The sequence below is a fragment of the Cetorhinus maximus genome, chromosome 2 (assembly GCF_964194155.1).
Source record: "Cetorhinus maximus chromosome 2, sCetMax3.hap1.1, whole genome shotgun sequence".
Classification (NCBI taxonomy): domain Eukaryota; kingdom Metazoa; phylum Chordata; class Chondrichthyes; order Lamniformes; family Cetorhinidae; genus Cetorhinus; species Cetorhinus maximus.
Window position 1 is genome coordinate 29,439,304 of NC_135880.1, and position 19,088 is coordinate 29,458,391.

General features: G+C 45.1%; 1 protein-coding gene across 1 annotated transcript in view; it reads left to right on the forward strand.

Moving 5' to 3' along the window:
- Positions 1-19,088, forward strand: part of LOC144689899 (organic cation/carnitine transporter 2-like) — a 90,333-nt gene that overhangs the window by 21,925 nt on the left and 49,320 nt on the right. The window contains exons 2-3 of the mRNA XM_078557401.1: positions 5,516-5,619; positions 7,628-7,782. Coding sequence (XP_078413527.1) covers positions 5,516-5,619; positions 7,628-7,782 — 259 coding nt within the window. The remainder of the gene's footprint in view (positions 1-5,515; positions 5,620-7,627; positions 7,783-19,088) is intronic.

The window sequence follows — 19,088 nt, forward strand, 5'->3', positions numbered from 1 at the left end:
TAAGTTTAGCACAGTTGTTTCTGACCCAAGTTTCTCACTCTCAAGCTGAATGCTAAATTCTACCATGTTATGGTCACTGTTTCCTAGGGGATCTTTCGCTTTGAGATGATTTATTAAACCTGCCTCATTACACATTACCAGATGTTCTTTCCAGATTCTACAATGGAATGATTTGACAATCTTGACAGATCCTTTTTTCAATCTTTTCCTCTGGAGTCAGCAGCTGCTCCGTTTATATTTAAAACATTGCCTGTGGCATATGGATGGCCCAAAAACAGGCAGGGCAGAAGCTTGCAGAATGTTTGGAGAGAGACAGTGATCACTCCTGGTCTTTCTGGTCTTACTCACTGGCGCCACTTTGACCTACCTGGAAATAAGCAATTTCTTAAGGCGCAAAGAGGGTTAGCTTGCTCATCACATAAGAAGTATTTGGATGTGCACTTGCAATGCCATGGCATACAAGGCTATGGGCCTAGTGCTGGAAAATGGGATTAGAATAGTTAGGTAACTGTTTGACTGGTGCAGACTCGATGGGCCGAAGGGCCTTTTTCTGTGCTGTAGATCTCTATGACTCAATGATCTTCTCTCACAAACTGGCCAGTTATTCAAACATGGTCACAGCAAGTTTATTCCACATCCCCTGTTTAAAAATTATTATATTATAGCTGGTAGAGTTCCTTTATCAGCTAGGGCCCCTTGCCCAAAGTGATTGAGACTAATAGCTTGGTCCACACACAGCTAAATACCCAGGTTATATCTGGATGTTTTAACTGTGGGCCCAACCCTGATTCCTGTGGCACTCCACTAGTTACAGGTTGCCATCTTGAAAATTCCCCTCATATCCCAACTCTCTATCTTCTATTAGTTAGCCAGTCCTCTATCCATGCTAATATTCGACCCCCAACACCATGGGCTCTTATCTTATTAAATAGCCTTATGTGTGGTACCTTCTTGAACGCCTTTTGGAAATCCAAATATATTACATCTTCTGGTTCCCCTTTATCTATCGTGTTTGTTACCTCCTCGAAGAATTCCAATAAATTTGTCAGGCATGATTTCCCCTTCATGAAGCCATGCTGACTCTACTTGATTATATTATGCATTTCCAAATGCTCTGCTATTACATCCTTTAAAATAGACTAACATTTTCCCAATGACAGATGTTAAGCTAACTGACCTTTTGGTACCTGTTTTTATGTCTCGCTCCCTTTTAGAATAACGGTGTTATGCTGGCAGTTTTCCAATCCTCTGGGACTTTTCCAGAATCTAAGGATTAATGAAAGAGGAAGCAGTTGAGTCACTGGATGGGCTAGAATTGATAAAGAGGGGGTATTAGAAAATCTGGCTGTAATTAAAGTTGATAAGACACCAGGACCAGATGGAATGCATCTGAAAATGCTGGAGAAGCAAGGGAGGAAATAGCTTAGGCACTGTCTATAAGCTTCCAATTCTCCTTAGATACAGGGTAGTGCCAGAGGATTGGAGAACTACAAATGTTACATGTTGTTCAAAACAGGGTATAAGGATAAAGCCAATCACTACAGATCACTCAGTTTAACCTCAGTGGTGGGAAAGCTTTTAGAAACAATAATCCTGGACAAAATTAAAAATCGCTTGGAGATTGTCCATTAGTTAAGGGAAGCCAGCATGGATTTGTTAAGGAAAAAAGTCATGTTCAACTAACTTGATTGAGGTAGGAGAGGGTTGATGAGAGTAATGCAATTGATATGGTGTATATGGTGAGATGGAACCCATGAGAACAAGTGGCAGATGAAATTCAATGCAGAGAAGTGTGGAGTGATTTATTTTGGTAGGAAGAATGAGGATAGGCAATATAAGATGAAGTTTACAATTCTAAATGGGGTGCAGGAGCAGAGGGACCAGGGGACAAATGTGCACAAATCATTGAAAATGGCCAGGCAGGTTGAGAAAGCAGTTAAGAAGGCATACCAGATCCTGGGACTTATAAATAGAGGCATTGAGTATAAAAGCAAGGAAGCCATGATGAACATTTATAATACACACTGGCTCAGCCTCAACTGGAGTATTGTGTCCAATTCTGAGCACCACACATTAGGAAGGATTTCATCAGGGTGCAGGAAAATGAGGGGAGATTTAATAGCAGAATGCAAAATCTTGAGGGGTCCAACCAAAGTAGATAAAGGTAGATGTTCCCATTGACAGAAGGGTTGAGAACCAACGGACAATGATATAAGGTGATTGGCAAAAAAACACAAAGGTGTACAAAGACACAAAAAAACCACAAAGGTGCCTTGAGGAAACATGTTTTTATGCGGCGAGTGGTTAGGAGCTGGAATGCACTGCCAGCAAGTGTTGTGTGGGCAGATTCACTTGTGGCTTTCAAAAGGGACTTGAATACACAGCTTAGAGAAAATATTTACACAGCCACGGGGAATCGGCTGGGGAATGCAACCAACCAGCTTGTTCTTGCAGACAGATGACATGGACATTAAAGGCCAAATGGCCTTCTTTTGTGCTGTAACCATTCTATGATTCTAAGGTGACATCCTATTACTACTTTAGGATTTACTTACCTTTAGATTTATGACCTTGACAAGACTGGATCAATCCATTACTTGGAAACAACTGTCTATTCTTAGGTTCCTTAGTTCTGAGAATGCTATCCAATCTATCTCAGAAATCTTTAGCAATAGCCCTGTAGATTTTACAGATTTCGAAATATCACTTTTTAGACTACTTTGTAATGCAGCATGCTGAAAATGCTATGTTTGCTGTGCAGAATTTTCTGAACTTTTATTTAGGTTTGAACTTTCACTTCTGAGTTGGGAACAGCGAGTCGGGAAAATTCCCAACCCTGCAAACCCGGACTCCAGAGAAAGTACCCCGGATGGTCTAATTTAAGTTTCACGGGGTGGGGTTCGGAGGGGGGTGGGTGGTGTTAATGCGGGCTTTGCTCACCTCCCCCAGAAAGAGTTTGGAGGCAGCCACAGGCGCTACTGGGTGCAGAGGCGGGATGTGTAAAAGTCCTGCCGTGGTGATCTGGGATACGTCCCAGCTGTAAAAGGAAACAATAAAACAAAAAACAGGCTTCCAGCCCACCAGCACACACCCCATGCCAACCCATGCCACCTGATGGCCCCCACCCAGCCCACATGGCCTCCCATACCCTCCATGTTAACCAATGCCCCTCTATCCACCCCCATGGCCCTTTATAGCCGCATGCCAACTTAGTGCCAACCCATGCCAACCAATTCCCCCAGTGAAATAAAATAAGTGTCCATTGCAGGATTTTTTAAATAAAAAAACACCCCATTCATAAAACACATTCATTACATTTACATTCCTTTAACTATCTAATCCCTTATATAAAAAAACAAACATTTCAAACAATGTTTGTGCTTAATTCCTTATAAAAAATAAGCATTTGTATTCATAGCCCCACATCAAAGAATTTATAATCTCTTGGAGCTGTCCATCAAACTGTGAACTGACAGGCACCCCACAGTGATAATAATAGTTTGTGCAATCTGTCATGCAGCACAAATCCTATAGTGATGACCCTCAGGCTTATGTCACCAGACGGTGAAATTGCAAGCACTGATCTGTTTTTTAAACTCCAGAATTTTCTTTAAAAACTTTAAAGGTCAGAAGATTAAAATGCTTTGATAGCTTCACACTTCCTTTTTCAGCTTGACAGTTCCCCTGACAGCTTGACAGTTCCTGTCAGCTTGACATATCTACTTTTTACACACATTCATGTCTAATTTTTACAATCTCAAGGGACACTTGACCTCTCCCAAAGGGCAGGAGAGGTATTCCTGGACCTATCTAAAAGAATAGCCTACCTCTCCAAAGAATTCCAGGAGCTTTAAACATTCTCCTGAAAGGCCTAAAGCCCACAAGTTATGTTTTGGATACCCAACTGCCAAAATTAGAAGATAGCTGCACTTCTGCTTCTACTTCGAGGGTGTGACTTCTGGAATCGGGTACCCAGCACGAATTTGGCTGAGCACAGACGCTCTCCAACTTTACGAAAATACAGGCCTTAGCCTAATCACATGCAGCATGCGCCTGAATTTAGAATATTCACTCCTGACTGATGAGGTTCAATGCTTCGAGCACAATGTTGTAAGGTAGCTGCTCAAATGGTACACATCAGATATCATGCTTAATTACAGATGTAAAACAACCTTAGCTGAAGGAGAAGACAGGGGTTGACCTGGAACTTAAAAACCAGTCAGCATTTCCCAATCTACACAGTGACCTGACCAAATTAACACTGAATCCTGATTTTTTTTCTTTGGGCAGAATTTAGCTCTTGTCGGGCGGGCTTGGCACGGGTGGGCACTGGCCGGTTGGGAAGCTGACCGCCGTCCGCAATCGAGGCTGGAAGGCAATTTCACGCTTGCGGGCCAATTAAGGCCCTCCTAGCATGAAACACGAGCGGCAGCGCTCAGTGCTGCCTGTGCGGGGAGGAGGTGGGCGAGCGCGGACTTGAGAATCTCCCTGAGGCATAGAGCTGCCTCAGGGAGACGAAGAGTTTTCAAAAAAAATGTTATAAAACATGTCCCCTCATGCGACTCTGTCACATGAGCAGGGACATGTTATCAATTCAATTTTAAAATTTTAATTTGATTTTTATTTGCTTTTGGAAACCTCAACCTACCCGTGGATGAGGTTTCCTAAAAAGTGCAAAGGCTGCTTGGCCTTTTTGCCTGCCCGCCGACTGTAAGGTTGGATGGGCAGCGAAAATATAAGCTAATTGAGGCTTTAGTGGCGTTCGCAGGCCTTTTAACTGTCAGCGGGCGCGCTGTCAATTCCCGCGCGTGGCTGCCGACCAAAATACTGAGTGACTGCGCTTTGACATCGGGACGTCAACGTGCGTCATTTTACACTTGAGTGGGTCGGGCACGCGCCCACCTGCTGAGGTAAAAATTTTGCCCTTTATTCTTTCATGGGACGTGGGTGTCATTGTCAAGGCCGACATTTGTGCCTATCCCTGCTTGCCCTTGAACTAAGTGTCTTGCTCGGCCATTTCAGAGGACAGATAAGAATCAACCATGTTGTTGAGGGCCTGCATGTCCCATATAGGCCAGACCAGGTCAGGATGGCAGATATCCTTCCCTAAAGGGCATTAGTTAACCCGATGGGTCGTTACAACAATTGGTGATCGTTTCAGGGTCAGCATGACAGAGATTATCTTTATATTCTAGATTGGTCAATTGAATATAAATTCCACTGGTCGCTGTGGTGGGATTTGAGCCCATGTCCCCAGAGCATTAAACAGTCCAAGCTCTACTTTTTGTAGCAGATTAAAATGTTATGCATTGCAAGATAGAACAGCCCTGTTCTTACACAGCAGTAAATTTGATGTACCACTAGCAATGACACTGGTGAAAATCTCCTGGTATTGTTTCAAAAAATCAAATGAAAATTAGGTTGTTGTGTAAGAGTTTTACGTAAGTACCTTAACAGTGCTAACCACATTCTATAATAAAAGTCTTATGTCTTTACATTTTATACCTCGCTACAGTGGGACCTAGTGTGTGACAATAATTGGAAAGGGCCATTTACTTCTTCAGTACTTTTCCTGGGAGTGCTGTGTGGCTCGATAATTTCAGGACACCTTTCAGACAGGTACAGGATTCAATGAACAAGCAAACTGTAAGATACATTTTGCATCATTTACCACTTAATTGCTAATACTTACTGGATATTTTATGTGTCAACGCATGGGGTTTCTTTAATTTTGAACGGCAAGAGAATAAACATTCTATCAGACCATGGCTTGGAGTATAAGAAACTAGGCAGGTTAGTTCCCATATGAAAGCAAATGAATGGTAGCAAGAACAAATAGGTTTACTGTAATTACGTAATTCACCTTATCACCACAGGATGTATCTAAAATGCTTCTCCTACATTAACAATCAAGATAAGATTGTCACTTGAAACACAATTCTTGGTCTTTTTTGTGTTGGCCTTAGACCAACTGCTGATTTGATGTAAGTCATCCCAAAATGTATCCTCAAAACCCTTTGAACATAAGCCAGAACAAAATTGATTAAAATGTATCTCTCTTAACTATATTACTCAGCTATTCAATTTATTCAGACACACATGGGCAACAGTTTCCCCCTGTTGGGGGGATGTGCGGGAACGGCCATGGGTGGGCGGGTTCCTGATCGGCGCCCCCACTTGGGGGCGCACCGCCATTTTATGTGGGCGGGCCAATTAAGGCCCCGCCCAGCGTGACATCCGCCAGAGAGCGTTTCTTGTGCAGGCGGGGGTGGGGGGGAGGGAGGATTCCCTGAGCTGGGAGTGAGCTCTTTCACACATGTACGTGAAAGAGCGCACAGATCTCCCTGAGGCAAAGTGCTGCCCCAGGGAGATCGGCTCAAATGTGAAAAGCTGTTTAAACAATAGAAAAAATTTTGCTGCCTTGTCCCCTCACATGACACTGTCACATGAGTTGGGACATGTCCATAGCTTTTATTTTAAAATATTCTGAAATTTTAAAATCCCTCCCATGGATGAGGTTTCATGTTTTTTCAGAAGCCCACCAGGACGGACAGGTCCATTAATGATTTCAATTACTTTTTTAATGGTCTTAATAGGCCGTTGACAGGTCAACAGACGTGCAGCCGATTTGGCTGCTCGCCTGCCGAGCTGAAAATGTAAATGATGCGGGATGATGTCGGGACACGTGCCCAACGCCACCCCGCGCCATTTTACACATTGGCGAGCGGGCCCCACCCCCGCTCACCAACCGGTAGATGCAGCCCATTGAGTGCTGGATCTCCAGTGGACTGCCTGGCTGTTGAAACATTTGGTGATTGTTCTTCCATTCCCCTACCATAGCTTTGCCAGAGGTTGGTGCAAACCTCAAAATGGAGATCTATACTGTCTTCTGTGGGTGTCTGTCAATCTTTTGCTGAAGCTGTGGTGGATAAAACCCTGCAGAAATTCTATCTTATTAACATAATCCAGGCACCGGGCCTCATAACAGCAGCTTGTAGCTTCATCAAGTGTAGGGCCGGGGTCCCAATGCGTTTCAGGCAGGAAGGGGTTCATTCCTTCAGTTGAGCTTTTAATGCCAAGGGCATTTAATGTCATAGTTTAAAGGTAAAAGAAGTCAATAGCACTATATATTATAGAGAAATGTATAATTTTTGTCATGTATCCAACTGTTTTTACGTCCACTACCCCATCCAAACCCTATGCCAATTGTGGATCACCCTGAAAGAAAATTAAAAGAAAATCAGACAGATTTTGCATATTACACAACATAACTTTACAGAGCGATATAATAAATTAAAATTCCCTTTGTTATAAAGTTCCAATTCCGATCCAGCGGTTTTGTTTTTGAATAATATTTGATCTGTTTGTACCCTTTCCTGTTGCAAACATGAGTATTGATTTAGAGATCTGTTACGATCAAATACCTAAAGTGCTCTCTGACGGGCTCTATTCTTAGCGACCCTCTAAAGCCATATCACAACAACCTAAACAGTCTAAAACACTTCGACTACATATCAGCGCATGACATTAGGTGCAGCATGTTTATTATTTAGAAGTATTGAAGAAAGGTTGAAGTGTAACTTTTTAGTCTTTAAAATTAATATACTTAATATATAATTGTTTAAAGGTATGGAAGAAAAGTTGTTCTCTTTGGAGGCATGGCCCTGCAGATAATCTCAAATTTAATTCAGCTGGTCTCTCAGAGTTGGGAAATGTTCTGCATTCTGTACTTTTTTGTTGGTGTTGGAGATGTTGCAAAATATATGGCCGCTTTTGTCCTCGGTAAGTAACTTATTTTTACTGTATTCTCCAGCCTATACTTCAAAGCTAAAAAGAACAGAAACTTCTGTAAACGCTCAGCCAACCAGACAGCATCTGTGAAGAGAGAAACAGAATTGATATTTCAGATTGATAACCTATCATCAGGACTTTGAGAAAATTCAAAATTTAACAGTTAATAGAAATTACAGAGGCAGGGAAAGCTGGAGAGGAGGAAAGTGAGAGGGAAGGTCTGTGGTAGGGAGAGGCTGGGAGGGATTAAATTATGGTCAGAATTTTACGTTCGTCGGTCGGGCGGGCCCAACCAACTCGGCGGTGGGTGGGCGGGCGGGCGGGCGATTGCCGCTGGCGAAACGGGCCACGCCACCATTTTCCGCGGGCGGGCCAATTAAGGCCCGCACCGCGGCTTTGCGACTCCCGTGGAGAACAGGGAAATAGTCGCGGGGGCGGGCGGCCTCAGACTGCCGGTTCCAATGGAGAACCTGCAGTCTGTGTAAAGAGCGGCCAGACAGCCTGCTAGAAGCAGTGCACCATGGCCACTCAGAGAGATAGAAATGTTCAGGAGGGCAGAGGAGGAGGAGGAGGTGGAGGAGGAAGAGGGAGAAGGGGGCAGGCTGCAGGAGAGGCCAGCGGGGGGCCACTGTGGCCCTCAGATTTTCGGATGCGTGACTTGCTGTCCTCCTGGAAGAGGTGGTGTTGCACGCTGGGTGGGCAAATGGGTACTGACAATGCTTAGTGGTTGAGGAGAAGAAGGTCTTTCCCCGCAGCATATGTTGGTTTCTGTGACATTTCAGTAGTTTGGGGGCAACCTGCAGGGGAGGCCGGTAGACACATAGTCAGAACTCCAACACATGTCATATTGATGGTAATGACATGGTCCAAGGGATGCCTCAAGTTCTTTTGGGCAAGTCCCATCTGCTGGCATCGGTGCTGCACCTATTTGATCTTCCTTGCCATGGGCGCCAGGACCCGTGTGATATTCAAAGTGATGGACGCCGAATGTGTCCAAGGAGACCGTTGGGGGAGGGGGGTTGGGACCAGCCGTACTATCTTCTGGGGACTCATCACTAGTAGTGTGGACAGGAGTCGCTGGAGGTCTCAGATGGGCCACTGTGGTTGGGGTGAGGTGTGCACGTGCAGAGTACATGAGCGATCAGCCCCAATAAATCCTCTTCTCTGTTTTACAGGCAAAAAGTCACCACAATGCCCTGGAGCACCTGAGGACTGGAGGTGGGCACGCCCTCCTCCAGCGCCTCACACCCTTCGAGGAGCTGGGCAGGGGGCAGGAGGCCAGGGTGGCCTGGGGCGGTGAGGCTGGGGTCTGGCAGGCAGGTATTTGAGGTCCACAGTCCCATCCACTCTGTCTGCCCACCATCCAAACCACTGATGGTTGCTGCAATCGTTAATGCTGCAACACTGCTCATTCACAGACTGAGACACTCTGACATGTGGGTCATACACAAAAGTCCCCTTGAGGATTCGCATCTCCACCACCTTCCAAAGTCACCTTATCCCATTTGTAACCACTATCACCATCGTCTAACATGCCATTGGATCGCTGCTGCATAGCCAAAGGCTTATTCCATTCTAGGGGGCTTGGGACCTCCTGCACCCTTTCAGCCAGTGCGCCCCACATTACTTTGTCCAAAAGGTCCTCAGCACTTCAGCTGTGAACCTCATGGCACTCAACTTAGATGAATTCCACCACGTTACTCATTCCTGCGCCAAGGGGTAATGTTGCCTCCTGGCCACCCGATCTATGCCCCTCCTTACGGAATGAAGGGCAATAATATGACCTCTCAACCTCCTGTGTTTGATGGAAAATGTCACAACTGTTTGAGATGTTTCCTCAGCCCCACAACAGGCAACAATGCATCCACATCATGTACCCCTGCACTCTCCCCACTCCTATGGTTCATAACAAGCCATGTGGCATTCAGGAGGCCATCTGACCAGCCTGTCTGCATTTCCACCTCACCAATGTTCCTCTCCTTCGGGTCTTTAAGGGCGAGCGACTTAAGAGGCTGGGGGGGGGAAAGGGATGAAAGGTTGAAGTGAATGCACGCTAACTGATGCACTGTCCTTGTTGTCAATTTCAGCATCACCACCAGAGCGACCCACACGTCCGCACCGCAACACCCCCTCCACACCTGAGGGGCAACGTGTGCAACTTGCGGCACATCATTTCAGCCAGCCAGGCACCAGCACAGACACACACACCTCGGTGGGGACTTTACCATCGGCTAGTGTCCCGGGTCACAGTGGAGAGGGCACATCACGATCACTGGAGGAGATGGTAGGGGCAGAGAGTGCTGATGGCTCCAGCAGCCGGAGTCCAGCACTGATGACATGCCTCTGGAGTTGTCCCCATTGCAGCAGCTGCAGGACAGGCGGCAGGAAGTGCGTTTGCATCTGGCAGGGTTGCATGAGGGAGTGGTTCAGTTGCTTTCTGCAATGGAAGAGTCTAGGCAGAGTGCATGAGAAGAATCCGCCCTCAGGGTAGAGCTTCAGGCTTCCTTCAATGAGAGATTGGCGACTCTCATAGAGAGGGGCTTTAACCGAATGGATCAAAATATGATTGGGTTACGCTCTGACCTGCAAGCCCTCACAGCGGTTCTGGTTTTTCCCATTGTGGGAGATGTTGTGGACACCAAGCGCCAGCACTCGTTGCCCATGCATCAGCAGTGAACAGGGAGGTAGATTTGGACCTCACATCGGCGCAGCAGCTGCCTGTCGTCGCTGCGAGCTCCTCTCAGGGCGCTCCGGATGAGGGCAGCAGCTCCTCCGCCCCTCTGGCAGTCAACGTTTCTTCCGTTGAGGCTGCAACAACTGGGGAGGTGCCAGTTCTGGAACTGGCCACTCCCTCCCAGGCGGGGCCATCACAGGCTCCACAGGCCAGAGGACGCCCGCCCATGTCATCGAGACCAATAGGACAGCAGAGTCAGCAGGCTGTGTCACAAGCCACTCCAAGCAATGGGGTGGCACCAAGACATAGCACCCGCAAACATAAGCATAGGGCAAGTTAGGCACTCAACAGGTTTGTCACTGGTGATTTTGTGTTGGTCTTAGAATAGGGACCCATTTTTCTGTCATTGTGAAATAATCATGTGCGCTTTAATTTTGGACACAATAAAGTCCACCTTTGTTACCATGGCTGAGCGTCTTTTCATTGTGGTGCTGTTTTTATTTTTCACATAATTATCATGAGTGCTTGAGTGGACATTGATGTTTCTGTACTAAGGCCTTAGTTGCAGCTGATAAGGTGGAAGATATAGGACCTAAGTGCCACGTGTGGAAGTTCCAGGCAATGCTGTTCCTGCTGATCCAAGTGTGTGGAGCTAGCTGAAGGATCTTTGGATTGAATTGTCCCGGGTGTCCCTGCCTCCTTGGTGTAAACGCGGGTTGTCGTTGTGCCCCTTATCATTGCCCTGTGCTTCCTCATCCTCTGAGCCACTGCTGGATTCATCATGTGCAGCCTCATCCAGGGCGTCAAGGTCTTCATCGTCAATTCCATCCCCCCTTTCCAGCGCAAGATTGTGCAGAGTGCAGCATGCTACCACTATCACAGAGACGCAATCTGGGGGGTACTGGAGTTCACCCCCTGAGCGGTCCAGGCAACGGAAGCGGATCTTGAGAAGACCGATGGATCTCTCCACCATAGCCCTTGTGGTGCCATGGCTCCTATTGTAGCGCTGCTCAGCTTCTGTTCTTGGATGGCGGAGAGGCGTCATGAGCCACCTTCTGAGGGGATAGCCCTTGTCACCCAGCAGCCAACCATCCAGCCAGGCTGGAGCACTGAAGAGCCCCGGCACCTGGGAGTGTCTGAGGATGTAGGCGTCATGGGAGCTGCCTGGGTACCTTGCACTAACTTGTAGAATCTGCAGCCTGTGATCACACACCATCTGTTCATGGAGTGGAAGCCCTTCTTGTTGATGAAGGCACCGGGGGCACCTGCTGGCACCTTGATGGCCACATGTGTACAGTCTATAGCACGCTGGACACGGGGGAAGCCAGCAATGGCTGCAAAGCCTCTGCCTCGCTGTGCCTGACTTGCCTGGTCGCAGCGGAAGTGGATGAAGGTGGATACCCGTCTGAACAGAGTGTCTGTAACCTGCTTGACACAAGTGTGGACAGCTGATTGGGAGACACCGCAAAGATCACCCACTGAGCCCTGGAAGGAGCCAGAGGCATAGAAGTGGAGAGCAACTATGACCTTCAGAGCCACTGGCATGGGGTGTCCATCCACACAGTTAGGGGAGATCTCAGGGCCAATCATCTGACAGATATAGTTCACTGTCTCCCTTGACAGACGGAGCCTCCTTCGGCACTGCACCTCAGTCATATTGAGGTAGCTGCTTCACCGCCTGTATACCCTGGCAGCAGGATAGTGGTGTCTTCTGCGGCCCCTTCCACCTTGGACAACCTCTTGGCCCTGCACCCCTTGTGCCTGTGCCTGGACATCCAAAGGTGGCTCCCCTGGAGGCTGATTGTCCAGTCCTGGCCTCCTCCTTATTCTATCCCTCCCTTTCTCCTCAGAGGAGCTGCCTCCACTGGAGAGGTCAGAACTCATAGCTTCAGGCTAAATGGAGGCCTCTGGAAAGCTGCAAGGCCGAAAAAGAATGCTGTCTGCCGACTGGTTTCAAATTACACAAAAACCTCTTGGACATCGATGAGAACTACTAACAATCACTTAGGTATGTTTTAATCAATTTCATCAATTATAACTTCATGTAAAACATGAACAACCCCTCTGAGTCCACATATCCCAACATTGCAAAAGTTTTCTTAAATAATCTCCTCCCCGCCTGCCCGTTGGGCCCATGCGCCGACCCGATGTTCGCACGGGCCCCTCAAAATCCTGGACAATTGGCAAGTTAAGAGCCCTTCAATTAATGGCGGGCAAACTGAGCGCGCCCGCCCACCGAGATATCGTGATGCCGCACGCTGACGTCGGGACGCTCGCGCGACATTTTACACCCTGACGTGCGGGCTCCGCCACCCGCACATCAGCTGGAAAATTCTGCCCCATGAAAGGGATGACAGGTGCAAGGCAAAAGGTAATGGGATGATAAAGAAACAAAAGGTGGATATGGTCTGAAATTGTTGAACTCAGTGTTGAGGCCAGAATTGAAAAATGAGCTGCCGTTCCTTGAGTTTAAGTTGAGGTTCATTGGAACAACGTCAGAGTCCGAGGACAGAGAGGTCCTTCAAAGATGAACTGAAAACATTTAGAATCCCTGCAAGAGGCGAACTTTTGATGGGCGATCAAGAAGTGGGGCTAGAACCTAGTCAGGTCACACCCCAAAAATCCCATCCTGCCCTCTCAGATAACAGTTTTAAATGCCTAAGTTGAAGAGGGAATTTAAGGTCATTCTTGGCTTCAATGTAACAGTTTGCTTAAGTATTGTGAACATTTGAATTTATCTCCTCTGAGCTTGCTCATCTCCAGAGTGAAGAATTTCAAAACGTAGGTGCTCGATATGAGTTTGGTTTCCTTTTTCTGCGCTTTCTCTGGTGCCTGGATATCTTTACTGTTATATGCAGCTGCTTGTGTTTGTGCATCTTTCAACTTCTCCACCTTCCTGACATAGAAGTGCTAAGCCTTGCCCCCTAATAGTATAACCAAAATTAGCTACTGAAAAGACAGAGAGATGGAGAAAGCAGTGGCTTGAAAAGTAGAGAGTGTGGTAGAAAGCACCTTGGGCGGTAAAGCATATCTGGAACAAAATTAGCATATTGCAGAACTCTTGCTCTTGCAGGGCTTCTTTAAGCATGGCATGCCACCAGTTTAAAGTGACAAAATGTCTAGAAAGCCATTTTAAATGTTGTAAACTTACATTTTTAATGCATTGAAGCATAACCATGTTGATTTCTAACACTAAGGTACAAGCAAAATACTGCGGATGCTGGGAATCTGAAATAAAAACAGAAAATGCTAGAAAAACTCAGCGAGTCTGACAGCATCCGTGAAACAGACCCAATGCCTCCAGTCTGTATGACTGAAGAAGGGTCATACTTTGTGAACACTTTGTTCACTGTCGTTCAACAACTGCAGCCCACATTGCCCCACAGTGATCTCGCCAGGCAGGTTTATTCCTGAAAACTGAGGCAACTATAGAGTTACACAGGTAGCCTGGTTTACATGGACTGAATAACTTACTTGGAAAAAATACATAGTAGACTCCAGTCCTCTACCAGCTAAACCAAATAATTACCTATGGAGCTTGAGCTCACAGCCTTGGCTGATAGAACAGAGAGAGGGTGTTTGTTTGTCATGGTGGCATCCATCTAGACTTTAAGCTGAGTTCCCATCAACCTATTCAGATGGGCATTTTAAGAAGTACAGGGAGTTCACTTCATGATTTTGCTGTTTTATTCCTCAAACAGTACCAAATCAGAAATTAACTAATTATTCCTTTCATTCTTGTTTGCGGGCCAGCAGAGAATAGTTTCCCCTTGTGCCTACTTAACTGTCATTACGCTCCCAAAAAAATAATTCATTGTGTGTAGGATTTGGGGATGTTTCAATGACTAATAAGCCGCTGTAGGAAATGCAAGGTGTTTTTTTTTTTCTCTTTTCTGGCTATTATTATCTGTATTGTTTCCTGTGATGACTAACCCAGCGCTGACTTCTGATTTTAATTTGTAGGTTCGCTCTTGCATAGAAAACGAAAGATTTTCTTTGATGAGTTCAATAATAAACCATAGCCACAACAAGCAGCAAGATCACAGAGAACAGCACATGTAGTAATTGTTGCAAAACATGGGACAATTAACACGGCATTTGGGCAAATTGATTTTATGCTAAACCAGAAGCAGACAGACAGGTTTCCAGGCATTAACAAACCTGCAAAATAAAACACAGAAGGTACAAGACATGAGAAAATTGAATAACATTTCAAAAACCCTAACGATGACTTTCTAATCTCCCTGTTAATGAACATGTGAGAATGCTTGTTTTCTTCCACAATTATCATAACACTTTATAATTTCTGATGTTATTCTTTGAACTTTTCTTCCCTTCCTTATTTTTTTCCTCTTCACAAACATCAACCAATGGGTGGCGGCCTCACCTGCAATACCAAAGTTAGGAGCTTGTGGAAAAAGCAAAATGCTTTGGATGTTGGTAAGCTGAAACAAAAACAGGAAATGCTGGAAATACTCCGCAGGCCTGGCAGCATCTGTGGAGAGAAAAACGGAGTCAACGTTTCAGTTTGATGACCTTCCATCGGAATTTTTTTTTGGGTTAAATGGCAAAAATGTTGATGGTGCAAGGCAAAATAGGGTGTTAATGGGACAAATAGAGAAGTAGTTAAAGGAGGGAGGTGGTGGTGTCGTAGTAATATCACTAGCTTCATAATCCAGCAATATAGATTAATGCCCTGAAGATATGAGTTCAAATCCCACCATGACAGCTGATGGGCCTTAAACTCAATTGCTTAATCAATTTAATTTATTAATCAAAAAAAAATCTGGAATTAAAGCTAGTCTTAGTAATAGTGACCATAAAAACTATCATTGATTGCTGTAAAAACCCATCTGGTTCACTAATGTAGATGAAGAAATCTGCCATCCTTTCCTGCTCTGGCCTACATGTGACTCCAGACCCACAGCAATGTGGTTGACTCTTAACTGCTCTCTGAAATGGCCAAGCAAACCATTAACTTCAAAGGCAATTTGGGATGTGCAACAAATACTGGCCTTGCCAGTGATGCCCACATCCCATGAAAGAAAAAAATCAGGATTTAATGGTAATTTGGTCAGGTCACTGTGCAGATTGGGAAAGGCAGATTGGTTTTTAAGTTCCGGGTCAATGCCTGTCTTTTTCTTCTGCTAAGGTTGTTTTACATCTGTAGTTAAGTATGATATCTGATGTGCACCATTTGAGCACCTGCCTTATAACATTGTGCTCCAAGTATTGAACCTCATCAATCAGGAGTGAATATTCTAAATTTAGGAGCATGCTGCATGTGATTACGCTAAGGCCTGTGTTTTTATAATGATGGAGAGGGCCTGCAGTTTAGCTAAAATGGCACTGGGGACCAGAAAAAGCAGGACAAATCCAACCAGGCCAATTACCACCCCATCAGTTTACTCTCGATTGCTAGCAAAGTGATGGAAAGTTTCATTGACAGCACTGTCTAGTGCCCCTTATTCAGCAATAACCTGCTCACTGACGCTCAGTTTGGGTTCCGCCAGGGATACTCAGCTCCTGACCTCATTATAGCCTTGATCCAAATATGAACTCAAGAAGTGAGTGAGAGTGATTGCCCTTGACATCAAGGCAGCATTTGACCAAGTGTGGCATCAAGGAGCCCTATTAAAATGGGCGTCAGTGGGAATCAGGGGGAAAACTCTCCACTGGTTGGAGTCATAATCAGCACAAAGGAAAATGGCTGTGGTGTTTGGAGGTCAATCATTTCAGTCTCAGGACATCGCTGCAGGAGTTCCTCAGGGTAGTGTCCTCGGCCCAACCACCTTCTGCTGCTTCATCATAAGGTCAGAAGTGGGGATAGTCAAGGAGGATTCAGCACTATTTGCAGCTCCTCAGACACTGAAACAGTTTGTGCCCAGCTGCAGCAAGACCTGGATAATATTCAGGCTTGGGCTGATAAATTGTAAGTAACATTCATGCCACTCAAGTGTCAGGCAATGGCCATCTCCAACAAGAGAGCATCTAACTATCTCCATTTGACATTCAATGGCATTACCATCACTGAATCCCCCACTATCAACACCCTGGAGGTTACCATTGACCAGAAATTGAACTGGACCAGCTATATAAATACTGTGGTTACAAAGGCAGGTCAGGGACTGGGAATCCTGCAGCGAGTAACTCACCACTTGACTCCCCAAAGCCTGTCCACCATCTACAAGGCACAAGTCAGGTGTGTGATGGAATACTGTCCACTTGCTTGGATGAGTGCAGCTCCCACAACACTCAATAAGCTTGACGCCAACCAGGACAAAGCAGTCCTAAGATAAAAGCAAAATACTGCAGATGCTGGAAATCTGAAACAAAAACAAAAAATGCTGGAGCAACTCAGCAGGTCTAACAGCATCTGTGGAGAGAGAAACAGAGTTAACATTTCGAGTCCGTATGACTCTTCTTCAGAGCAACCTGCTTGTTTGGCACCCCATCCAACAACTTAAATATTCAATCCCTCCACCATTGATGCACAATGGCAGCAGTGCATACCGTCTACAAGATGCACTGCAACTCACCAAGACTCCTTCGACAGCACCTTCCAAACTCATGACCTCTACCACTTAGCAGATGCATGGGAGCAACATCACCTGCCCACTCCCCTCTAAGACACACACCATCCTGACTTGGAACTATATCCTGTTCCTTCACTGTCACTGGGCTAACATCCTGGAACTAACAGCATTGTGGGTGAACCTACACCATATGGATTGCAGCAGCTGAAGAAAGCGGTTCACCACCACCTTCTTAAGGGCAATTAGGGATGGGCAATACATGCTGACCAACTTGGCCAGTGATACCCACATCCCATGAAAGAATAAAAAAAATCAATAAAGTGCCACATCAAAGGTTACTATGCAAAATAAGAGCTCATGGTGTAGGGGGTAACATGTTAGCATGGATAGAGGATTGGTTAACTAACAGAAAGCAGACAGTTGGGATAAATGGGTCATTTTTGGGTTGGCAATGACTTGGATGAAGAGACCAAATTATGGTGGCTAACTTTGCTGATGACACAAAGATAGGTAGGAAAGTAAGTTGTGAAGAGGACATAAGGAGTCTACAAAGGGATTTAAAAATGTTAAGTCACAGAGAGGCTCAGGGAGATTAGTTTAAGTTGAAAAAATTTAGCAAAGGAAAAAAAAAATTTTAAGACATGTCCCCTCATGTGAAACTGTCACATGAGCTGGGAAATGTCCATTAACTTTATTAAAAACTTTTAAAACACTTTGAAAATGTTCATGAAACCTCATCCTGCCCGAGGTTGCCTGGGCTCTTCTCCTGCCCGCCAACCTGAAAATCTAAATGACGCGTGGTGACGTCGGGATGCACGCCCAACATCACTGTGTGTTATTTTATGCCTCGCCTCGCCCCGCCCCCACTTCCTGGGCATGGGCAGATAGTAAATCATGACCCCTGTTCCCAAAAACGGGCTTTACTGAGTTTTTAACCCAAGGAGTTGTGTCCATGTGGTTCTGGGAAAAAAGGAGATTAGTGGACTGATCATAACACAATGAAGATACAGGGAATAGAAAGAACATTTAGGACAGCAGAGAGCATTTGGAGGATCAAAGCACCAAAAGAAATTTCAATTGGGCGCTGCAAATAGTATTGATAAAATAGACAGAAAGTACTTCAGAGCTAGAAGTGAGGGAAGGATAATCTTTCAGACACAAAGCTTTCTCTCAGTCCAGGAGTATGGAAGAGTTTTAAGATGACCAAAAACAGGAAAATGGTACAGTTATCTTTGTTGGAATCAACAGGCATTTTTTTTTCTCCCTCCTATCTGTTTATTTGGTTCATAACATAAGTAAAGATATGCAGAGCTGCTTTGGAGTTTGAAAATCTCTGAAATGCACATAAAGACTTTGGAGAGAATTCTCAACAATTCAAGAATATATTGAGGTGTTTTTAAGTCACTCCACCATTGCAGTCAGTGCCTTCAGCCAAGGCCCTAAGCTCTGGAACCTCCTCCCTATATGAAACTTCTCTGCCTCTCTATCTCTCTTTACCTCTTCATGATGCTCCTAAAAACCTACCTCTTTGACTAAGTCTGCCTAAATATCTTCTTATGTGGCTCAGTACAAAATTTTGTGATAGCTCTTAAGTGAAACACCTTGGAATGTCATACCATGTTAAAGGTGCTATATAAATAGGAGTTGTTATTGCAAAGAAAAATATTTCCAAAAAATTTACTTCAAATTTTTTAAAGTGGCAACTTGGCGATTGATTAAAAAGCTGAAAATAGACTTATGTTAAAAAAATAATAATTTTTTTAACACTGTCAATCGACCTCCTCAGAGTAACCTGCTCTTAAATTATTGAAATTTGCTTTTAAAAATGTATAAATCCATTTTCTTGTTTATATTGGGGTACAATAGTCAATTTCTTTGTGAATTAAAACAAAAATCACATTTGAAAAAATACCTTTTACTGTCTTTTCGCCCAAAAGAACCAGCTTAATTTTGGGGGCCCTCACGCAGGCCTGTGAACGAGACCTCCAATGGTGAATAATTCACCCAGGTGGTGTGATCATTTTGTGGACGGGGCCTGCTACCAGGGCGATGTTTTTAAAACTAGCGCAAATGATCACGGAAACTGA